Source organism: Athene noctua, chromosome 6, assembly GCF_965140245.1.
Source record: "Athene noctua chromosome 6, bAthNoc1.hap1.1, whole genome shotgun sequence".
In the NCBI taxonomy this organism is placed as follows: domain Eukaryota; kingdom Metazoa; phylum Chordata; class Aves; order Strigiformes; family Strigidae; genus Athene; species Athene noctua.
In genome coordinates this window covers 45,484,691-45,509,438 of record NC_134042.1, presented here as the reverse complement: position 1 = coordinate 45,509,438, position 24,748 = coordinate 45,484,691, and the positions used below count along the sequence as shown (strand labels likewise).

The 24,748-nt window shown below is 41.1% G+C and overlaps 1 protein-coding gene across 3 annotated transcripts in view; it reads right to left on the bottom strand.

Annotated features, from left to right (window-relative positions):
• The window catches only part of SYNE2 (spectrin repeat containing nuclear envelope protein 2), a 195,187-nt gene that overhangs the window by 41,546 nt on the left and 128,893 nt on the right, over positions 1 to 24,748 (bottom strand). For all 3 annotated transcript variants that reach the window (XR_012633818.1, XM_074908851.1, XM_074908852.1), the window contains exons 79-95: positions 24,370 to 24,543; positions 23,645 to 23,776; positions 21,416 to 21,612; positions 20,256 to 20,388; positions 19,185 to 19,367; positions 18,588 to 18,734; positions 16,769 to 16,945; positions 13,553 to 13,708; positions 11,785 to 11,934; positions 9,258 to 9,428; positions 7,755 to 7,888; positions 7,237 to 7,441; positions 5,094 to 5,273; positions 3,540 to 3,668; positions 2,842 to 2,996; positions 2,350 to 2,497; positions 1,045 to 1,139 (exon numbers count right to left, since the gene is read on the bottom strand). Coding sequence is in view for 2 of the 3 variants with exons in the window: in XM_074908851.1 (XP_074764952.1) it covers positions 1,045 to 1,139; positions 2,350 to 2,497; positions 2,842 to 2,996; positions 3,540 to 3,668; positions 5,094 to 5,273; positions 7,237 to 7,441; positions 7,755 to 7,888; positions 9,258 to 9,428; positions 11,785 to 11,934; positions 13,553 to 13,708; positions 16,769 to 16,945; positions 18,588 to 18,734; positions 19,185 to 19,367; positions 20,256 to 20,388; positions 21,416 to 21,612; positions 23,645 to 23,776; positions 24,370 to 24,543 (2,666 nt within the window). In the remaining variant the exon portion in view is untranslated. The remainder of the gene's footprint in view (positions 1 to 1,044; positions 1,140 to 2,349; positions 2,498 to 2,841; positions 2,997 to 3,539; positions 3,669 to 5,093; positions 5,274 to 7,236; positions 7,442 to 7,754; positions 7,889 to 9,257; positions 9,429 to 11,784; positions 11,935 to 13,552; positions 13,709 to 16,768; positions 16,946 to 18,587; positions 18,735 to 19,184; positions 19,368 to 20,255; positions 20,389 to 21,415; positions 21,613 to 23,644; positions 23,777 to 24,369; positions 24,544 to 24,748) is intronic.

The window sequence follows — 24,748 nt, the reverse complement described above, 5'->3', positions numbered from 1 at the left end:
GTGACAAGGTCTCTGATTATGCTGCAAAATTGATCGGTGCTTTTACCAGGCTGTAAGTGGGAGTTCAACCATCATTGTATTCTACAGCAGTGAGACCTAACTGCAAAGTGAAAAGGTTCTGTGTTGTTATTGAACCCACTCAAGCTGTTTTTTGGCCTCTTCTACAACGTGGTTAGATGACCCAGCAGATCTAGTTGGAGTGATTAAGACAACCCCCATCTATCAATTCTGCTCCTCTGCAGGAGGCCATGGCTGCCAGATTAGCTCTTAAACAAACACTTGCATTTGTGGAGCTAGTTTCAACACAAAAATGTAGCAGATTTGCTTAGTTTAGCCCTGTCTTCCCCAGAAGCTTTAAGCTAAGCTGTGGACTTCATACTGAATTGGCTGAGGAGAGGACACACACTATCCTGCCACCTCTCTGGAAGCTGCAAAAAGCGGCAGAGAGCGGTAATGTGTTCACAGAAGAAATGCCTGAGGCAGTTGAACCTCTGCTCACAAATATTACTTCCTGCTTCTCACTCAACACTAAGAGACAAGTTTAAGATCATAGTGATAAAAAACCAGGGTTAGCTACCATATGTTTGGGTTGCATGGCCAATGACTCAATGCCCTGTCATGTATGCCAGGGGCAAGGTGGATAGTCCACTGCACTTGAAAAAGTAGAGAGGTCTAGGAAGAGAGAAATGATCCTTCACATGCATCATCCTCGTTACCCTCTTTAAGAAGGTAGCTTCTCAACCACAGTTACAGTTTCAACAACTGCAAGGTAGAAGTAGACAAGGAAGCCTCCCGTTCAGAAGCAATTATTTTTGTTAGGCAGAACATCCAGTTACTATCCAAAATGCAGTCTGGCCAGAGCACCTCTTTCTCACTGCACCTTCTCACACTTTTGCAGAATATGCCAACAGGTTATTTAAAGAGTGAACCTAGTCAAGAATTTGGGTTTATGTCCTCATGAGAGCAAATATTCAATACCAACTCCAAGGAAGAGAGCCTATTCACTGAGTTACCAAGATCTCAGGGAGAAAACAAATAGATTACCTTTTCTCTGCTTCTCCAGATTCCAAAGAGAGTAGAACTTTTGCTATGATAGAATTAAATGTCTGCTGATTTATGGAAATCTCAGTTTGCAGCATCTGAAAATACCATAAGAACAAGTTTTAACTATTCAGTGAACCTCCTTTTCTATGAAAGCTGGTTCTGCTCCTCTAGAGTGACAGCATTTACTTAAATCTAAATGCTGAAAGCTCCATTATTTTCAAGTGCTAGTGCCAAATGCATCCTAAAAGATTCCACACTTTTTGGATACCAGGAGGAATTTGCACATTTATGATAGCAGAACCCACCAGGAGCTGTATGTTACAGGTAGTCTGAAGTCTAAAGTTTGCTGACTCATTCATGAGAAATGCAATCCAAACAGAAACCTACAGAAAAGGTATAAAAAAGCTACATATAAGGGTCAATTTACTCTTTATCATAACGAGCAAAAGTTTATTCTAGAAATAATTTCATTGCAATGAATGAATTTACTTGGAGAGGTCTAAGTAAAAGAGAGAAAATTAATTTCTATGGACCCTAATGGGTACCACTAACATGCAGAGACTTAACACCCTGCGGAATTCGCACAGTACTTTGGGGAGTGTGAAGCTGTGGTCCCCTGTGGCAGCACAAAGCTCACCCTAACAGTTCATGATGTTTAGCATTTACCACATGATGTTTTCTTCTGTAGTTTGGTTGTTTTTCCATCCTCTTGCCACTAGGACAAAGTCTATAGATAGGACACTTTGCTTAGAAGTGCATCCACATGCTACTGCTAGCATGAAATAAATGTTCTCCCTTGAGTGGATACTGTTGTACACGTATGAGGCACTACATAACAAATAGCAAGAGCTTGGACAAATGCCAGGGAAACAGATTTGCACCAAAATCTAACAATTGGTCAAAACAGAAATATGCTGTGAAAACTTTTTGGTTTAAAACGTAGTTTTTCTTCCAGAAACTGTTAAGGTTCCTGCTAGATCACCAGCAAACTGCCTAGCTAGTTGCCATAGGCCTCAGTGCTCTGGGACAGGCAGACAGACGAGTAACCTCGGGATTGGAGAAATCCAGGACACAACACTTGAGGATGCACTCCTAAAGGTCTGATCCCTGCAAAAAGGTATCCATCCGTTTTGGAAAAGGATTTTCACATTTCAGACTTTTCCTCTGAATAAGTAAAAGGACACATTTCAAGAGTGAAATGCTCTGTAAAACTCTGCCCGGATCTAATTTCAAAAGGCATAGACTTTTCTAGTGATTTACAGCTCCCTTTCAAGAAGATGCTTCAATTTTTAGAGTCAGCTTTACCTCATATACTCTCTGTTGCTCTTGCAGTTCTTCAAACTGTCCTGGAATATTTGTTTTTAAGGCCTCTTTCATTTTTTCTAGGAATTTCATCCAATTTTCACATTTCTGAAAGAATTTATTTTCATCATTTTGAGTCCCCTCAAGCATACTGTAAAACAAAAGAAATAATCAGAAATTATTGTGTTGGTCGTTGTTTTTCTGGATACATTTGCATATGGTCTAATGTGGTGGTGAGTAATACTAACGTAACAGGGTTTTGCTTGGCAGTTTCCTACCTTCTTCACCTATGAACATCCAGATTTTTGCTTCAAGTGACTTGGAATACAAATAGCTACTGAATAATCAAATAAATTGAAAGGGCAGGAAGTCAACTTGGAAAGCCCCTGAGAAAGCTGAGAACAGATTACAAGACTTCCCATGCTTCAGTTTGGTTTTGATTTTCCTCACAGAAATGGAAATGGTTAGTAGTGACTTTGTGTTTGCATTTCAGACCTGCAGCGTTCCAGAGCAGCTGCTGTCTTCTGGCTCCACTGCCGAGTCAGGCTCTGCATTTTCTGCAGAGTGAAATCACTGAGTGGCAACTTAATGCTTGCTTCATTCAAACTCTCTATGCTTGGAGAAAGTGCAGCAAGGTCCAGTGTGTGATTCTGGAATTAAAAAAATAAATTAGTTGCAAATACTGCCTTTTTTTCATTTCAAAGAAATACAGAAGCCTCTTCTGTAGAAAGCATCAGCATGTTATGCATCCGAAATGCTAACTCAAAACCCCCCAACATTTCTGTATTAACTTCAAAGAATATAGGAAACAAAAAAGTCGCAATTCCCTTACACAAGGTCTATTTTTCCAGCAATACCAAAGAGCTGGTACCTGCAGATTTACTTTGTACCCTACATTGAGGCCAACAGGGTAGCTCCAGAGCAAAGCTAGGGAAAAAGATCTCCCATCAACCTCAAATCTATCTTTTCCTCCGCTCCATGCAGACATTCAGCCTGCAATACATATCTAGAGTTTTTATGAACTTAAATCATTGCTTTTTTGTGTTTTGGATGAGATTATAGTTATTCTGATGGAAGTCCTATAACTACAATACTTAGGTCTCAAAAAGTTTCTTGAAGTAAGCAGGAACTAGAATCATACAGACATTTAAATCCTGAGCAGAATCTTTTTGCACTTGGGAATCCAAACATACCATGAGCAATTCTAAGTTGTCTGTTTCTCCCTCTAGACAGAGGCTGTCAAAGGCATCTGTGCAATTCTTGACATGACCTTCCAGTGTTTCAAGGCAGTTCTTGAAATCCTCCAGTTGTGAAAGATTGAACTAGGGTGAATATTGCATATTTATATTAATTATTTAATACACATATTCAGTATACAAAAAGGAGCAATAAGCAGTATTGTCAGGCAAACAAATGGATGTCAAATCCAAATTCAATGTACTTATAACTCACTTACTGAACTTCTTCCATTTTTGCACAGGATAAGGGGAAAATATAAGCCAAAGCAGAGGGCAAGAAACTGAATCTCTAAATCCTGAGAGATTCATGTGTACCTTGAAGGAATAGGTGCATCTGCAATACCTTTTTGTAGCTTTGGGCTGTTTGATTTATTGTGAAATTGGCAATTTATTGTGAAATTAGCTTATCAGAGGAAAGAAACTTTTGAAAATGAGCTTCCTTTGAGCTGCACACAAGGCCTGCTCCCATGTGCCTACAGCCAAGGCTGTACAGCTTATGTGAGCTCTGTGGAGAGAACTAAGTAGGGCTGGAATACAACTTTTTTATTCACTAGGTTGGTTTCTTTAGGCCAGGGAGAAGAGCACCAGGAAAGTTTTTTCTTTATTGCAAGAATTAAGCTCCACATCTCTAAGAACACTGAAACAGCAACATTTTTATAAGGAATGAATGGCCAAAATTGGTGTGGGGAGAGAGACAGTTCTGTGGTAATACTACAGGGTTACACAAGAGAAAATAACTACCCAGAAATTAAATTCTTCATGGGGTGAGAAGTATGGGAATATGAGAAATCTGTTATCTTCACAAAGATATCTGGCTTCCAGCCACTGAACTGTGCTGGTAGATGGAGTCATACATAGAGTTGGCTGAAAATTTCTTGATGAATTTGGGTTTACTTTAGAGCAGAACAATTCATTGAAACCAGACTTTTTCACAGGAACAGACTAGTTTTACATCAGTAAATGTACAGCAGTACATTTGCTTGGAAGTTTTGTCAGGAATACTGGTGCAGGGGGAAGCACTCCTGTAAGCAGAGCATCATACGGGGAAACCTGGATCCAGGTCCCTCCCTACTCTGCCTGAACAGGGCTGTGAATCTGGTCTTCAAAATTGCATCCAATTACCACAGTTTTCTGTTTGTTTTAGGACGTTGTGTGCACTCTTTCAAAGTAAATGGAGCCCTCAGGTTTTTTCCAAGGCATAGCTGAGAAAATTTACAACCTACTTTGAAGTTCATAGAATAAAAATACGTTTCCTAACCATTAATCATCTGAGGGTCCTGTACTGCTTGACTGGAATAGGTCCACTTACAAAGGCTTGTTAGAGCAACACAAGCAGGTAAGAGTGAAACCCTTCCTTCAGCTGTCCCTCTGGCTTCATGTATTATTTCTTTACATAGTTGATCATACTGTTGAGTTTTATTTTGTTGAAATTTTATTTCAGTAGAACTACAGGGCTCTAGTGAAGAAGTTATCTCACACTGACAACTAATTTAATATTCAAAAAAATACCTCAAACTCATCTAACTTCCTCTGCAACATCTTTTCCAAATAGGATGCTCTCTGGAGTGGCTGCAGCTTCTCCAACAGAATGGCTTGTGCAGCTGTCCCAGCCTGCTGTTTTATCCTATCAGCCAGCAAAGACATCTGGGTATGGCATCCTGCTATATTTTGAAGGCTATGCTGTAAATTCTGATGAGAGAAGGGAAAAGAAAAAAAAAAGTCAGCAAATGAATCAGATCGTCATTCATGTGCCACTTTCATTTAGTATCTTTTGTTGCTGTAACTAAGCTCTTTTTGTTGATCTCCTCTGGGAGCCAAATTCAGTTATGGTGAAAGCTTCAGTCTTTTACTCAGAGGATAATGGGAACTGCATCCATTGACTCCACTGCTGGGAAAGGCACAGTTCAAAGTTCAGTGGAACACCGGTGACTTCAGGCAGTGAGATACTACTGCTACAGAGGAGATTAGAGAGAGAAATCAGAATATCCCTCTCTACAGAATGGATTTACACTAGCAGATGGAGAAATGGGCCCATGCTACCAATGAGAAATGCTGTTATGTTACAAACATACCAGTACTTTGGATCCCTTAGTGACTGAGGACTATGGTTTTGATTTTATTTGTTCCCCTTTACTACAGTCATGATGCTATAAAATTAAACTCCAAAGGCAGTATAAGAACAAAGGGAGTCATTTTAACTCGTTGAATGTATCTGATTATTCTTTTGACCTGGACAACTGTCATTTACTTTTTGCTGTGAAACCCCCTGGAACTTGCCACTGTATATAGTCTCTTCTGTGGGTGATGAACAAAGACTGATAGAAATGAGCAGGCATGTTTCCCTAAAAATCAAAACGGCTCTTAGTTCCTGACCCCTGTCTTTGGAATGGATCATATTGTAAACTGCCACTTCAGCCATTTAGAAGATAACCCATTTTGATTTCTTACTCTCTGTATAGGACTTTGTGTTTATTTATTGTGGCAACAGAGTTCCATAAAACCATAATCTTTCCTAATATATACTAGAAGAAAAGATTAGAGAGATTAAAATACAGTTTCTAATGCGCATGTATTCTCAAACACATGTAACTCATATGCCATATCACTGATCCCCTTTCTTCTAACTCACCACTTTCAAAAAACCACAATAAATTCCATGTGTCCTACCCACACATACCAGGACAGGATCTACAGTGCTAATGGCACTCTAGTGGTCATGCCTTGCTCTGTAGGTGCAAAACTTCCCCCAAATTTTCAGCAAATGTGATGCCTTTTTGCTGACCTATTGATGATTTTATGTCATAGACTTTAATAGATCAGAAGAAAGTGAAAATGTTTTGGTCTAATCTTTGCTGCTGTCAGTTGTTTCTGACATAGGAAGAAATACGAGTTCTCATTCCTACAATGTAAAGTTTCTTAATTGGCCACATGCAAAATGGAGTACTTTGGACTTCTTCAAGTACATGCTAGAGATTCATAAAGTGTGATGAATCATTGCTCTGTCCTGAAATAAAGATTATTATATTTCTTTATTGCAGTCTGAAGAAACCAAAATGTCAGAAACTAATGACAGCTTTGCTGCCTGGGAGAGTCAAATGTACCCTGTGGTGTCAGCATGAGATCTCATTTGCCTAAAGTCAGAAGCAATTAGGATAATCTAATGAGCTCAGAAATCTGTGAAATTATCAGACCAGGCCAAAAAAAGTACCAAACCCAAATAAACCAATTTGAAAACTGTGGAAGACTTCAGGATGTTCCTCTGTTCTGGAAAACTGGTCTTTTTTCCCCACCTATTGTTCTAGTAGATATTATGCCTCCTCCCAAGCAGTCCCACATAAATAGTTTTTGTTTTAACAATTCCTTCCAACACAGGACTAATTCTTTGTATAGAGCAGAAAGGGGCAGAGATGGAATATGATTGCTCCCTTTTGCTCTTTTCTCATCCTGTGTGAACTCTAGTTTGGTCTGGTGTCAGGATCTGGTCAAAGTATTTAAAGAAAATACAAAGGTGCCTGTTAATGGAAAAAACCCCATAGATTTTGTTTTCCACTGACTGTATTTGAGAGTGGAGGGGGCTAGAAGATGTTATTTTGATTTTTTTCTCAAAAATAAATTCTGATTTGTACCAGGCAGCAGAAACATATTCATGTACCTTTATATCCTGTATCCTTTGCTTCAGGGTTTCTATCATGTTATCCTCAGGCATGTGAGCATCCAAGAGCTGAGTGCACTGCTCTTTGTGCTGTTGTAATTTGGCTGCTGCCTCAGTGCATGAAGTATTGAAGGGCTCCCAAAGCTGCAGGGTTGCTTGTGCTGCCCGCAGTTGATCTGTGATGTCTTCATTTACTGAGTTCCACCTGCCAACATATCAAAGGATAAAGAGCATTTTCCTAGTAGATTCTCCTCCAGAATATGATTTGCTGTAGGATTCCTGGGGGAGTTTCTTTGCATTCAGACCCATGTTACTGAAAGCCCACTGACACAGCACCATTTTGTGCTCTGTGATCCATCACAAAAAAGGTAATATCAGCTACTGCTCACCCAGATACCCTTAGACAGGTGAGTTGTAGTAATATAGATTTAAAAATCTGATAGACATTCAAGTCTTGTCCTGGCAACTATTTTTTTTTTTTAAATACTAATAACTGGGGGTCTTTTTTGCAAGCTTACCTTGTGCGTGCCTCTGTGCACTTCTGTTCAATAATCTCTGCAAAGGAGGGGGAGCAGTTCTTCATCAGGTTACTGGCAGCAGTCTGGAGCTTGGCCCAACTTTCTTCACTGTTCTCTGATTCATCTTGAAGAGACTGCAGAATGGATTATTGCACTTAGTTGGGGAGATGAACAACCTAAGTATAGTTTCCCCTATAGATTGGTACGGATAGTGTAGCAATAATGCCACACATTTGCAGCACAGATTAAAATGTTTGTGAAAAATCTAACATCTGATACTAAAAATTAGGAAGCTAACAGAGAGGTGAAATGGTCCAAGTTAAAAAACCATTCAGGAAGCCTATTTTAAACTGAGGTAATTTATGTGCTCCTAAAGAAACAGCTCATTTACAAAACCCACAGCCTTGAACTGATTAAATTAATTCACTAGAAACCTAAAATGTTTATATTTTAAGCCACCATTTCAGGGAAATTTCTACTGGCAGTAAAACTGGCTTGACAACTCCTGTCCCTGGCGATGTGTTTTGCCTCCTGATACAGGCAATTGCAGAACTCTGTGAGCTGATCCAGATTGAAAATAAATAGGGTGATGGAAGGAAGGAAGTAAGAAGGTGCCCAGTTCCTTCCAGTAATTATGTGTCCCCAGGTGAGGGTGGAAAGCACTTATACAGGCTTTACTGCTGAGAGGAAGGGGACCCCAGCTCTCTGAAGGGCAACTCAACAGTTGACTTTGCGCTGGAGCAATTATAAATGCCAGGCTCAGGGATCCCCCTGCTCTGCCCCAGGGCTGCCGCACCCACCCAGCCCAAGGCACAGCTTTTGGGAAGGGGAATCCTTGGTCCTGGACCTTGACTCCAGTGACGTTTATGTGTGGAAAAATGCTTCAGTGCAAATAATGTTTTAATGAAAAATGTGTCAGTGGTCACTGGCACAGTGGCTAGGATACAGTACCCCAAGGGGAGCATTCAAACCACAGATCAAGAGATACAGTCCCTTTGCCAATTTTCTCCCAGGTCCCCTTCATTTCTGCACTGAGTCCCAGCATTGATGCACAGGCATCTCCTTCCTTATGCTACAGCCTTATGGCAGGGCATCTTCCTGGGAAGCGCAAGCAAATTTCCTTTCAACCAGTGAGCTAAGAACCAACATCTTTCACCTGAATGGTGAGTAACCTATGGCAAACACAGGCAGTGATGGCATTAGGTTTTCCTTGGAGATTCTGCTAGCCCACAGTAAGACAAACATGGTAGCAACTGACTTGTACTCTCTTGAACTTTGGTACCTAAATTGCACTGAAGTTGAACTTATGTGCTAAATAAAGTACAAAGTCTAAAAATAGTCCTGAGTGCCTCTGGAGGTAAAAAAAAAAAAATTCCACTAACATCAATGGCACTATAATAAAGAGGAAGTTGCTCAGAGAAACTTTTCTCTCTTTTTTTTCAGTGGAGTTTGTTTGTTTAAAGGCCCAGAAGTACAGAAATACGACAACTTCAGTAGATTTACCTGGAGAGTTTTGACCTGGTTTTTCAAAGCTTCCAGTGACACCACAGAAGGTTTGCACTGTTCTACGCAGTATAAATATCTTGTTGTCGTCAGGCTGACTTCTGCATAAACTTCATCATATACTTTCCACTGCTCCAGTATTGACTGCATTGAGGTCTTTAACTGTGCAACCTGCAAATGAATCATTTTTATTACTATCTCTTAGGTAGTCCTGACATATAAATCACTTTTACATTGACTTAAAAATTTAAGCTTAATGCTCACTCCATGACAATCCACAAGAATTTCACAAGTTGGAGTATTTTCCTACTTGGTAAGGAATTGTGCAGGCTTGAAACCAAGAAGTAAACAGTATTTAGAGTGAAGTATAAGAATTTGCTGGAAATAAAATATTTAGCCAGAGTTCAAGGTAGCACTGTTCTATCAGACACAACTCCAAAAGCCCCCCAAAAGTAAAAAAAAAAGTGAAATAATGAACTGCTTATTCCTTTCTGCCAAACTCAACGTGAAGTGGAAGAAAGTTGAGAGACTTAATCTTCTTGGGAAGCGGATAGTTTGATCCAGAGATCAAGTTCCTTTTTAATGAAAATTTGAAGGGAAATTGTTTTGTATGGAATAAGATGCTACTACAATACTCTGGAGAGCTATCATCCTTCTTATGCCATTGTGCTTTAATAATGCAGACCCACCTGAATCACAGTCTAGGACCTTCAGGATTCTCATATGAAATTAAATGGTAGATATCCTCTTTGTTTTCTATGTCTCTTTCATTACTACAGTTGTTTAATCTATATTGGAGCAAGAATGGTTTCCATTTGCCACATACTTCCAGACAATGCAAACACAAACCCACAGTCCTCCTTCAGTGTGATGTGTCACTTTTATCCTTCCATATCAGGTAAGTGCATAAGGCATGTCTTGGGTTAGACAAAACATTCATCTAGTTCAGTATCTATTTTCAGTCATGCCAGCACCAGATGCTTTGAGAAGAGCATGAAAACGAGGCAAGCAAACAAGCATGTCTCCAGGGGACCTGGCAAAGCCAGATGTCAGATTTCACTTATGACTATGCATCTACACAGTGGAAGATGAAGACTTTTCTACACCGTAGTGCATGCTAAATAGACTGCATGGATCATTGTATCCTAGTATCCTAGTTCCAGGCATGCAGGAGTAAATGGACTAATCATCCCTATTCTCATTTGAATCATGGTACAGGTGGGAGGAATCTCTAATTACTTTTTGTAGCCTGCAGCTAATTACTGCCCACACAAGGAAGATGGAAAGACCATGCTCGTGAAATGTCTCTGGACCACAGACTCACTGTCTTAAGATCAGCCTACGGACAATACAATCAATGTATCACATCTCCTTAACCTATATTTGAAATCACAGCCTGGCTCTGCTGAGAGCAGTCGTCCGTGGGAAGAAAGCTGCACTTGGTGTTTCATCGCACATGCAGACAACTAGGCTGTAAGAACATTCTGCAGTTTTAAAGTTTGATACTTAAGTCATAAAAATACTAAAATTAACGTGACCCATGGTGACTGTAAGAAGAAAAAACCACTAGGCTGTCAATCCTGCCAATTTCAATCCCCAGTTCTACAGCAGAAGTAAAAACTTTCATCATGTACACACACAAAAATGTCTCTGCTTTCTTGGTAAGAAACAGCCACATCATTTCTGTTGAAACTTAAAACAAGAAACAGCAGACCCATCTGGACTCACACCTCAGGGGGAAGAGTTCAAGCAAAAGGGTTCAGGTTTCACAAAGTTTTGGGGAGCAAAAGCAAGGTATTCATCATGGAAAGTGTAAGGGAATCTTAACAATAAACACAATCACTGTGTCATATATAATCCTCTACAGTACATGGTTATTTATTACCACAAATTTAAATCCATAAATGTACTCATCATTACATCTTCTGGGCCTATCAATTACATCTAGATAAAAAAGATCAGTTCCAAGTATAAAAATAATATAACTATAAATGCAAATTACTGGGGAGTCAATCTGCATGGGAAACCAATCTGTCAGACTCCTTAAAGCAGTTGGAAACTACACAGTATTTGAAGATAGTGAAAGCCATGAACGTGTGTGGACTCTTGTGTCTGGCAGTGAGAATGGGGCTGGTGTAGGCAGCTTCCACCAGTTACCGCAGGGGAGAAAGACCAGGGTATGAAAGAGAAGCAGATTAAGTAAGAGAGTTTAAGGTTTCAATTTTCAACTGGACAGAAAAAGCAGTGCTGTTTCTTTATTTTCTTAAACTGCAGATGGGGGGCTGTCCCTCCTCCCCCTGCATTCAAACTACTTTGAGATCAGACTGGTTTTTTTCCTCTCTCAACCTTGGAAATATATTAATTTACTTTATGGTAAAGAGTTAAAAGGAAGTTCTTAGGAAGCTTAAGATTAAGGAATACTTTGCATCTTTTTCGTACCGGCTCCTGCCATCCCATGAAAAAGATTAATAATGCTGGTGGTAAGAATATGTACTGGAGGAAATCTAAAAGCAAACAAAACTTTTACCTGGCTTACAGTGCTGTCCACCATTTCACACAGCTCAGCTCTCCTGAGGGACAGAGCTTCTGGGGTTTGTTCTGCACCACCATTCAAAGCCAAACTCTGCTTGAGCTCATCAAGAGTTTTGGACTTAGTTGTGAGTTGATTTTCTAGCTCCTAAATGAAAAAAATTAAAAAAAAGGAAGATCTTTTGATGAGACCATAGAAAAAACCTTCTGTGTGAGGAGCTTAGATAAACATTCCTTCTTTAAAACCAATTCTGTGCCATTCTTCAGCCATGCAACACCATCACCATTTCAACTCTGATACAGAGCAACTGTTTTACAGGAATTCAGAATGACAGTGGCTGCTTTAGAGTCTTCTGCCTGTAGTGCTAGAATCAGTTCATTTAGTGTCAGCATGAGCACTGGACATCATGCTTGGGAAGGAAATCATCAGGAGCTAATTCCTCAGCCACCATGCAGGCCTCTCTGTACCTCTCCAGGTGCAAAAAGGTTTTTTTATTAATGCAGCTGAACTTTTCCTTGGGCAGATTAGCATTTGAGTCCTCTTCTGCTCCAGCAGACAAAGGTAAAGATAGGAACTGTCTTTGCAACATGAGGGTCCGTGACATCCTAACAACTTCTGGAAAGTTATTTTCAGCTTGTCCCCTTAGTCAGAGGCTTTCTCCCATGGAGAAACCCCACTAAAATCAATGAAGATGCCTGGGAGAATAACTTCTCCACCAACACAATCAGCAAGATTATACACTAGTCTTGACCTGCTGGGGAAAGCTCAGCAGTAAGTTCTTCATAACATGAGTAAGTATCCATACCCACAATGTGCTGTAACATTTTCCTGTAATAGTACACTTAAAGCCATGACCTTTTTACCCCCTGCTTACTGTCCCCAAAAGACTTTTGAATTTGGACCTCATTTTTATTGAGCAAATGAATTTTAATGAAACATTTTAGCCACCTGCATCCTAGCACTGCACCTTGCTGTGAGCAGGTTAGTGTTTTAGTCAAAGATACCCTGTGTCTTTCTTCCATTTTGCCCCTTGATATGTTTCAGAGTGGTTCAGACAGACAAGTAACTTGGTGGGTAACAGAGCACTCCAGGCAATAAAAGCAGCCTACTACAAGAGAGAGACATGTAACCATGGCAATGAAAGAACAAATATTCCATGTTAAAAAATAGAGAGGAAACGCAGTACTGAATGAAATCATCAGACTGTCAGAGTAATCAGAGCCAATTATTAGTTGGCTGCACCTGTACTAATTTTAAAGGAGCTGATGCATAGAAAAACACAACAAAACCAAAGGACACCCAGATTCTTGAGGGTGGTACAGGGAGACTACTCCAAGGGCAGAAGCAGAGCAAGCTGCTGTTTTTCTAACTGCAACTCTGTAGTTTCCATGACACTTCCACCACACAGCTCTTGAAACTAATGGAACTGATAGCTTTTGCCATGGCTATGCTAAACCGAGAACTATTTATTTTGGAATAAGATCTACAATATTGCTGCACAACACTCCAAGTACCATGAAGAACAGGAGATGCATCTTCAACTGGAGAAAAAAAACATAAAATAGTAATTCACATTAAAAGTGGATCTGGCTCTTTATCACCTGAACCTAACACACTTTAATTAAAATTACATTGTAGTATTCTTCTAGGAAATGGCAACTTCCTTTAAATTTTTTCCTATTAAAATCTGTGCAGTTCTTTAGTCTGGATTCAGCAAAGTGCTAAATATGTCTTTTACAATAATATCACATATATAATGCTTTACCTTGCAGTCATCTAATGTGTTCTGTGCAGAGATCAGACTTGCTGGGGTTTGTAAAGATGTCAGTCGATCACTCTGAGCTTCCAGCCAGTTGCGTAGAGTCTGTGCTTTGTTCTCATTTTCAGAAATTTCCTCCAAAATGTGTTCCAGGTCTTGTATCTGGAAGTTATAGAACTATTTTAACTTACTTAAACCTAGAAGTGGGCAGAAACAAGGCTCTCCCTTCCATGACAAAATTGAGATTACAATATTTACATTGAAAATACTATTTAGAGAAAACATTTTGAAAGGAAAAGCCAAAAAGGTTTACTGCCTCTTTAGGATCTGACCTTTTCCCTGGGAAGGAATCAAGGCAATGTGGGTTCTGGAGCTGACAGCTTGTGGACCAGACAGGTTGGGGGACCCTGGGCTTCATGAACACATTCATATAGAGTTTGGAAGACTCATTCTCCCTAAAACCCACCAACAAAGTTACTAATAAGCAAGGGACCTCAAGTCTCCTATCTTCAGTCTTGGCCTTGATAATCCATTAAACCCTAGAATGCACTTTCCTGAAAATGGTTAGAGAAGATAACTTTTTTCCCTCACAAAGCTGAAATTTCATCATGGAAATTTTCAGTTGTGCAGAAACTGAATTTTCCACTTGAAAATATTTCTGGAACTTCCTGAGACTTTCAGTCACAAGGCTTTCTGAGTCAGAAAAATTTGAAAATTTTCTGTTTGATCAGCAGTCTTTGTATCTGGATTCAGGGAAAGCAGCTTCTCCCAAAGCCCTGCGTACTGGGTTTGTGTGTGGTGGGGTTTTGGTCATGGAAAAGGGGGCTACAGCAGTGGCTCTTGTGAGAAGCTTCTCAAACCTCCCCCAGCTCCAATTAGTGACTGTTTGGCTAGGATCAGGTTAATATTCACAAGAAGCTGGGAGGGGGCACAGCCAGGAGAGCTGACCTGAACTGGCCAAGGGGATATTCACACCATACTGCCATCAGCTCAGTATATCACTGGGGGAGCTGGCTGGGGGTCAGGGAGATTGCGGTTCGGAAAGGGGCTGCGCGTGGGCTACCAGGTGGTGAGCAATTGCATTGTGCACCACTCACTTTATATATTCTTTTACTAGTATTGTTGTTAGGTTAATGGTTGGACTAGATGATCTTCAAGGTCTTTTCCAACCTAGATGATTTTGCGATTCTGTTATTACTGTTTTCTTCTCTCCTTGTGTTATTCTATTAAACTGTCCTTATCTCAAAAAAAAAGAAAAAAAGGCAGCCTATGGAGGCCACTGGTGGAGCAGATGCCCCCCTGCAGCCCGTAGAGGACTCCGTGCCAGAGCAGGTGCCTGTGCTCAAGGAAGGCCAGGACTCTGAGGGCAGCCTGAGCTGGAGCAGACTGTTGCTGGGAGGGCTGCAGCCCATGGCAGGGACCCACACTGGAGCAGTTCATGAAGAGCTGCAGCCTGTGGGAAGGACCCACATCAGAGAAGTTCATGGAGAACTGTCCCCTGTGGGAGAGACCCCATGGTGGAGTAGGGGAAGAGTATGATGAGTTCTCTCCCCGAGGAGGGAGGAGAGGCAGAGACAACAGGTGATGAACTGACCACAATCCCCATCCCCTGTCCCCCTGCTCCGCTGCAGAGAAGGAGGTAGAGAAATTGGGAGCAAAGCTGAGGCTGGGAAGAAGGGAGAGGTGGGGGGAAGGTGTTTTTAAGATGTGGTTATATTTCCACTGACCTACTCTGTTTGATTGGTAAATTAAGTGGTGGTAGTGGTGGCGTTCAATTTAAAACAATGGTTTTTTCTTTTCCATGATGTCTGTCTTTTGCCTGTGACCACAACGGGTGAGTCATCCCTCCCTGTCTTTGTCTGGATCCCCAGGCCTTTTGTTGTATTTTCTCCACCCCATCACTGAAGGGGAAGGAGTGTGCAAGTGGATGCATGGTGCTCAGTTGCCCTCTGGGCTTAAACCATGACACCCTGTAAATCTGGGAGAGCAACAGAGATGAAAGAGGAATGTGCTGGTAGAGAGATCTGTTCCTGCAGCCTCATGTTTACATTTTGGGATGCTAACCTTTCCCTGGTGTTTTCCATATCATATGAGTCACACTAGCTTTTCTGGGGACTGGGGCACACAGGCAGCAGCATCTAATTCTGAATGCCTGGATTATTTCTAGCCTCACTAGAATAAAGTAATTCTGAGGCACTGCCTGAAACAGATTTGCTAGAGAGAAACACAGAAGATGTGCTGGTATAGCTAGTCTGCATGTAGAATTTGCCTATCAGCTGCTGATCTTCAAAGCACTCCATTGGGAAAGCATATTTAATTACGGCAGAAGGAGGACACAGCCACAGAGTGACCCATTTCCAGTGACCCGGGAGGGCTGGCGCAGCGCTGGGAACCGATCCCTGCTGTACCTTTCCCAGCAGGGTCATGTGTCCCCATCGGAATATGGCTGTCAACACTACTTACTTAATAATTACTTTTTTGGCAAATCCAACTGCTACAACAGGAAAATGGGTGGTAGCTTAATATATCCCTACTTCTCATTCCCATCATATGGCTTGTGGAGGGGTATTTGCTTTTTTGGTGCTGTTTGCTGAGCAGGGCCTGGCTGTTTGTACCAAGCAGTGTAGAACCTCTCTTCTCCACAAACCATACAGTGTTTTCTCCCATTGAGTTTTACATGTCCCAACTTTCACAGCACCCCAAAGCTTCAACAGATTTCACTAACAGGTTCCACTGCAGACACTACCCTGAATTCTTCCTTTTTCATAGTTTTCTCAATATAGGTCTTCTTTGTTGACATGTCACTGACTGTATTTTCTTCATAAGAGAAAAGTTATTTTTTCCACCTAATACAGTCAACTAAGGTAATTCCCAGGCTGTCTGGAGTGCAGATTTTGTCTATTTTCCCTCCCTGCAAGATACAGGAGAGTTTACCGTTCCAGACCTTGCTGAAGTTTGGATGCCTGCCCACCACCTGATAGCTGATGTGCTATGTAGCTGATGTGCTATGTAGCTGATGTGCTATGTAGCTGATGTGCTATGAGACCACTCCATAAGCCACCCACGAGATAGCAGGATGGACAGACAGCAGTGAGCATAGGGAGTTTACTGTGTTCAACAGTGTTTTCAGACTCAGGGATAAAGGCTGTTTGCAAAATACAGAGCACTGGCACAGGCAGGATCAGAGTTGTGAGAGAGAAAACAACGAGAACTCAATCAAACCTTTATGTTCAGGGACGCCTGCAGCATGTGCCACCGCAGGTTCATCTCTCCAAGACACTCAGCAAATTCTGTCCTTTCATACCGCTTGCTTTCCACATCACAAGTGCTCATCTGCAAGAGTGACTGATTAACAAAATCTACTATCCACTGTTTAAAGTTCAATTCCATCATATATTCCTGGAGGGAAAAAAAAAAAAAAGAAAGAACATACATGTAAAACACTTAGTTCAGCAGTTTTAATCTGATCAGTTCCAATGATGCTTCAAGGCATAATTATGGGACATTCACACATTATTTTGAACCATGGTCTAAAATATTTTCCTGAAAGACACCTGGCTGTGGGAATAATTCTCAATTTTTACCATTCTATATTTGTGTAGCTATTTCCATCCACTGAAACTTTTGCAGAAAATCACTATCTTTACGTGAGTAGGTCAAGGTAAGAACAGGCCAGTGCCAGACCAGGGAATATAACCTAGGGGTACCAGTCCCAATACTTCATCCCTTGGACAGTACTATCACACTGCCATGGGCCCAGATTAGGTTAAAACCAAGGCCTTGCCACACTCCTGTGACTCACAGACAAGAGCTTGTGCTCCTTTATCAAAATGTCCTCTATCAGAACAGAATATCAGAATATCTGGGAGGAAAAAAAATGTCCTCCAGCATCTGTGTTCTTGCCCACAGAGACGAGTGAGAAACTACACACAAAGTGAGAACATAAGGGAATGCCTTTTTATTTCAGAAGGTCTTAGGAGAAGAGGGGAGGAAAAGTCTCCTCATTTTATCTAGTAGTACTCAGAAAAAAGCCACCAGGGAATACCACAGTAGAAGTATTGAAGCCATAGCTGCTTCCCTGCGGGAATTCATGACCCTCATCTGAGCTTTCTTCTCAGCGTACACATCCCCACATTGCTGACAAGTGCAGAAGGGACATGGACAAACTGATCTCTAAACATCCAAAGGGTTAAAAACAGCACCTCACCTACATGTCCCAACTTCCAAATCCACCTAATATAAGCCAAAATGTTATTTACCTGCTATACTAAGGTACTTTGAAAGAAGTGCTTATGTTGGCACTTGCCTTACATGCAGTACCAAAGTGCCTGAGAACTGAGGCTGTAGACTGAGAACTGTCATCCTGTCCAAGCCCACAGCACCACTCAGTAGCTCTGCAAGGGCAGAGCAAAATATGGCTCTGTAGGGATTCGTGCCCTGAGGTTGGGCTCCCTGGCACCTATGAAGGTACAAGCATGGCCTGAATCCTTCCTGTGCCATTACCATTGGTGCTTTAGCATCTGAACAGAGCCAAGAGTCTGCTGCAGCCTCCCTCTCTGCAGGGCTGTTCACCTTGTCCCTCTTTCCTAGGCAGTTATCTCTCTTGATGAAACATAATGTTCAAAAACCTTGTTCTCTAGTTAAATGGATCCAGGTTACAGAGCTCCATTTCAAGGTATTCCTTGTTGAAAAGACAGACTAAAACAGCACAAACGCAGAGTCTCTCTTCCTAAGGAAGCAAAGCTTTCCTGCTCAACACATTTTATAATCTAAATGTGAGAAAGAACAAGTAAGACAGATGGGACAGCATGAGGAAGAGGAGATTATAGCACAGCAGGCAGTAGCCGTATTGCAGGCCAGGCAGTATTTTGTGTGGCATGGAAGCAAAAGATTTTCATAAAGGAAGATGTTAAGGCACCTTTGAGACTGAGGAACCCTCCTGAGAGCAAGGGGAAGGATATGACAGTGCCTGTAGGCTGTTTCCATCCTTTTTACAGCCAAACACTTTGCAGAAGGCCTGCACTTAGAGCTTCCTATTTACCTTGTACTTCTGAAGGAGGTTTCTGACTTGGACAGCACTACTTTGTGAATTTATTGGCTCCTCATGTCCCTGCTGTTCTTCCACATGGTCCAGCCAGGTCATTAGCTCAGCAATAGCTTCCCGCGATGAGAGCTTTTCCATCTGAAGCTGGGGATAAAGGATATAATGAATCCTCTACAATAGGCTTGTTAGAAATATCAAGGAAGATGATACCTGTATTTTTAGAAAGGCTCAGGCACTATAATTGCAATTATCAGGGTATGAACTTGAAGGTGAGCCCTGTGCTCCAGAGGGGCATATGACTTAAATTAAGAAAAGTCCAATAATACAGAAATTTGAAATAAAATTCTTTGTAACTGTAACAGATTTTCATCTAAAACTGTAAAGATGGTAGATATATGCCAAACAACCCAGGAAGAACGCTTCAATAATTAAATTGCAGTGCAATATTGGGAATATTCTGAAACCAAGACAGACAGACAATTAGGAAAGAAGTGCTTTAGGGGCCTTATGATACAGCCAACTGAATCCCAGCAGCAACATTTTAAAGTAATTATTTAGCTCAAACTGAGAGATGGCAGCAGAGTTTTTCCTTACCTGGTGAAGCTTTTCTTGGATGGCCGGGAGCTGTGTAATCAGTTCTCCCCATTTTTGCTCAAACTTTGCCAAAGATGACCTAAGTGCTGCAGTATCAGCTTGCTTCACATGAAAGAGCTGGTTAGCAGTGCTCACCACAGATGACTTCAGGGAAGATTTTTCATCAACTTCCTTAGAGAATGTCTGAGGTGCATGGGAGAAATTTAATAGAGGGTATAAATATTTATGTATTTATTTAAATAAAGACAAACCAGATTTTTAGTCACAGAATGAACTGCCTCAACAAACAGATTTTAGCAAGTTTGTAAAGTTCATAAAACCTAAACTCAACATGTTCTGGCAGCAGGTAAGGCTTTTTCTGCCCAGCTCGATACAATGCTCAGTGCCAACTTTTGCTCTATAGGGATTGGGAATATCCTAATCCTCATTTCACACAGAGGTCCAGGGAGCAACCCCAGTCCTTGACTCTCTGGCCAGCTCACACCTACCAGCAGTCCAGCCTTCAAGATGCTTTGTTCTCCCACTGTGCAAGACTTTCTCTGTCAGGCCTAATGCTGGGGCTGAACCTCGTGGTTAGTCATACAAGGGGAGCACACACCAGGGGGGCGACAAAGACATGAAATTAAATTCAGCATGTTTCTCTTCCCTGACTTTGGCTGGCCATCTGAGCCCACACTCCAGATTCAGCTGGTACATGGCCCACCAGCTTGGCTTCATTGCTGTATCTGGTATTTGGCATCAGAAGCAAGACAGAAACCTTGCTATTAGGCTGGAGGTGCATAAGAGATCCTGGCTGGGCTGTGATGTTGCAGTTGGGAGCTCATTACAAGAGGATTTCATTCTGACTCATGCACTCTGGCTGGCCTCCTAATCCGAAGGAAGGTCTTTGGTGGCCTCCCATCCTCATGGTTTCCCACACAGATAATGGGGTGGCTTTGGGGCACACAGCCATTCGGTGCTATATTATGTGGGCAGCTTCTGGGTCATAGCAAATACAGAAAACACTCAGAAGGGTATTTTTCACTGGAAGTCACAATGTCTTATCTAAATGTGGCAGGAGAAATTACTTACAAACAAGCTGTTGATGTTATCCCTGATGGTGGGAAGATCTTGTGACACATTGAGAGACTGCTCCTTCCAAAAATTCATTCTCTGCTGAGCAGAATCCAGCCATTTCATTAAATCCTCCGAGTCTCTGTTGTAGCTACGAGGAGGAAACAAAACACACAAACATACATCTCCTAGCTGAGTTTGTGATACATTTCTCACCCTCCAAGTTTTCCTCCTCTCCGTGAGGAGGCATGTGTTATTCTGGCACCTACGCGGCTACATAACCCTGCAGAAGCATGGCTACATCATGGATTGATGTGCAACATGGCAGTTCTTCTGGAGGTACACACAAGACTGTTCCTATCAGCTCTTTTCACCTGGTCTGCTCTCCCTAAAAAATCCTCTTCCTGTATTCACCCAGCAGTTGCCAGGGCAAGCTTACATGGAGATCAAAACTACCAGAGGAGGTTGTGCACACTGCAAGGTATAGTGCAGAATACACAGCAGGGGTAAATACCAACCAACACTGGCATGCCCTGTCCACCCTGTGTGTCCAGCCAGCCTGAGCTTGGGTGCAGGGAGAGCTGAGCTGGGTACATCAGCTGGTGGGCTGGGCTGGAGAACGCCCCAGACTGCCTCCACCTCACTGCCAGGACTGCACCCACAGTTGGCTTGGGGCATGTGAAAGCGCTGAGCACGCTTGGGTCTTCTCCCTTTGGAGAACTTCAAAACACGAGGCAGCATGTCAGCCACATCTTGAATGTTTGTAAGGTGGATAGTGTACGTGCACAGACAGGCGCGTTATGCCTTTGCACGGGAATCAAGGCTAGCTGGCATATGCAGCAGGCCAAAATGCTTAGGGCAGCATGATCAGAGCTTCTGTTGATACTTCCAACGTAAAAACTGCAGCACGATGCAGCTAACTCTCACCTAGATGCACTGACTTGGCAATGGCAGCAATCAAAACACTGTTCCTACAAAAGTAAGCAGGAAGTGAAGCTTGTCTTGTATAATAAATGGCCACTTTTCTGATCACCACTGCTTTTTTCTTTTTCTCATCTTTAAGTTAAAGGAGCTGTGTTATTTATTAATTCACTATCACATTGCAGAAAATAAATCTATAGAGGATCAGAAACTAATGACTAACTGGTATCCCACATTGTTTTCTGAGTTATACCCACCTGACCAAGAGTTTGAGTAATGTTTGAAGTCGGTGTAGTTCATGGCCAACTTTTTTGGTTAAAGACAACCACTGCTCTTCCAGTTTCCCAATCTGGCTTCTTATTTCTGGACAGCTCACAGCAGTCAGCAATTTCTTCCCTTCTTTCACCATCTGGTACAGCCTGGCATGCTTTTCATCAACACTATTTTTGATTTGCTATCAGAATATGGGAAGTTTGCGAAACAATAATATTTTAAAAACTGAAAACACAGCCAGCAAAACACATATAATTTGTGCTAATTTCTTAATCTCTTAATCTTAACATTTAATCTGTCATGTATTTTATTTTCCAAATTGAAGGAATCTTTATTACTTTCAAAAGGGACACAGGTTATTTTTTTTTGTTTCCTCTGGATAGACCAAGACAGATCTCAGTATAATTTCATCCATTATCAGAATGTCTGTATAATGATTTGATGGGTTTTTTTGACACATGTAAACCACAAGTAATGGACAAACTATTATACTAAAGCTAGATGTCTATCAGATCTGGCTGCGCTGTCTGAACATATGACTGTCTATATATGTCTATATATGTCTGAACATATGACTGTCTATAACTGTAGAAGGTTATTGCCCTCTTGTTCTTAGAGGGCCTTCTGGCTCTATCCTATTTAAAAAAATGTTACCAGTGTTTTGAAGGAAGCTGTTGGGATAACTATTGAATAACGGTGGCAGGGAAAAATGAAAAGTGAACAGTGAAGACATTCAGTATAAGATACAGGAGTGATCTGGTTTGCTTAGACAGCTGAAAAAAACTAAAGCATCATTCTACCATTGCTACACTTCACTGGAAGGTCAAAATGACATAAGGGGAAAAAAAGAAAAAAAACCAGAAAGTAGTTCAGTGTTAGGGAGAAGGCAGAAAATACCAATTTTGTGATGTGCAAGTATCTCACTTTGCTCCAGGCATGAGGGGCTAGCACAATATTATTAATAGGGATATTTCTCTCACAGGAATTAAGCCCCATGGAATTTTATTCCGCTTTCTCCTTGAAACTGTGAAGCTCCAGTGCCATGATTCCCCACAAAAGCTTCTTCTAAAGCCTTACTACTTTGTTTCTGATGTCTTTAAAGACAGATATTAAGACTTAAGAGTGAAAAGCTAGATAAGAACTTAAAAAACCAAAGCAAACCAGGCAACTTCACAATAGTTATGCAAATATTGCATGTCTCCTGTCTCAAGCATCAGAAGCACATGAGGGCCACTATGATTGTTAGTATCTACTGTTGATTTATTTCAAAAGCTTTACTCTAGCTCAGAATTTTCTGGGAACATCCAATGATCTCTTTCATGCAGTCAGCTAGATTAAATCACAGTAGTCCTTTTTGCCTTAATAGTCAATGAATCTAAATATCAAACTGGACTCAATATAGACCCAAAGACTCACTAATTCAAAAATTTCTAATAGAGTGGGTCATCTGAAGACCAAGAAAGGTCAAACCTGTGAGGAATGCGGAGCACTCTGAAGATACATCACTAAGTTTATTGAACACTATTTCTTCTTTATTTTATAAAACAACCATAAAGGCTGCTTTCATAACCTTATATCCTTAGCATTTGAAACATCAATAAAATGTTTCCAACTGGACTTGAAGTTCTAAATAAAGGTGTAGCTCTGCCATCAGAGATGCAGCTGGGAACAAGCCAGGAGCCCATCTGCTATTCTATACAAAAGTTATTTTATTCTCTTTTTTATGATAGAAATGGGGGCATCTTATTTGGAATTCTCAGATTTTAAAAGTAGCTGGTAAACCTGCTTTTATTTTTTATTTTATTTTATTTTTTCTTTTTTATTTATTTTATTTTTTATTGCAAGCAGGGGTTCATACACTTGAAGGCACTGGGTTGATTCTCCTCCTCCATAGGGTTTACATCATGGTATGAAAATCGCCCCTGAATCACAGAGAAGGGGGTCTGTGTTCACTCCATGGCTCCCTGCTGTCTTTGGGATACATATAGTCTGCACACTATGGTCTCCCAAATATTTGTATTTCAAGACCAAGTTCTAGTTCATTCAGAGTCATTACTCCCACTTAAATGAACTTATAGCCCATGGCTGAAATTAGCAGCCCAATCTCCTACTACTTTTAAAAGTAACTTTTCAGCTTGCATCTACACGCAGACAAGGATACAAAGCTCTACAGATCCACGAAGAAAACCAGTCAGAGACAGACACTTAAATACCTGTAGAAGTGCAATCCTTTCCATTAATCTTTCTTCTGTTTCTTCAACCAAATTCACAGAAGGCAATGTAGAGGCAAGTGCCTCTAACTCCTTACTGAAAACTATGCATTCATCATCAAATTCCATCCATTCCTAAAAAAATACATTGCATCATTAACATAGCACACATCTATCTGCATCTTTGCCACACCAGACTGAAGCGTTAATGCTTATTCTAGCATCAGCAGCTCTTACTTTAATGAAACAGAACATGAAAATAGATTAATAATATGGGAATATTAAAGTTAGACATAATTTCACCACAGATGATTAATTCATTTAATTCAATTGATTAATTCATTCAATTTAATTGATTAATATCTTCAAGGTTTCTTATTTTAAAGTGGTATACTTGATTTCTTGTTCTCTAGGGGTGTTTTAAGATCAAGCTTTATTTTAAAGTGGTGCTGGTATTTTTGTGCCTTAAATGGCTCTCTTGTCAGTCCAGGCACTCAAAAATTACTGCAAGCAGTCATAAAGTCCCACCCATGTCCATTTTCAGAGGTTTTCAAGGACAAAAGCCAGTTTACTGACACACACAGAACAAGTAATAGACTGTTGCTGTCTAGTGGAGACAGGAAAGGACAACTACTAGACAAAGTATCACTGGTGTGGAAAGGGTTCCCCTAGACACAACTCTTCTTCTTCCCTCCAGCTTTTACGCGGAGTTTCTTTTGACTCATTACCTTCAATAGGCTCTCTAATTGTATACCATACTGGCAGGCCTTCTGCTCCAGCAGCTTGACTTCATTCACCAGCTCTCTCCAGAATTCCTCTCTCTTTTGTAGGATGGAGGGAGTCACTTTCTTGGAAAATGCTTGCATGAAAACCATGTGGGTCATGAGGTTGTGGAAAAAGTCCTAAAAAAACCAAGTTAAAGTTTGCTCTTTAAGAGGGATCACACACCCACAGCAGGAGTATGAAGATGACAGAAGTCTCACTGAGAAGAGCAGCCAGTTTCAGGGTCTCTCATAGCTGGAGACAGGAGCTATCTACCCAAATTCTGCATCACCCCAAGACTGGCAGTTACTGATCATTTTACAGGTAGTCAAGAACCAATGACAG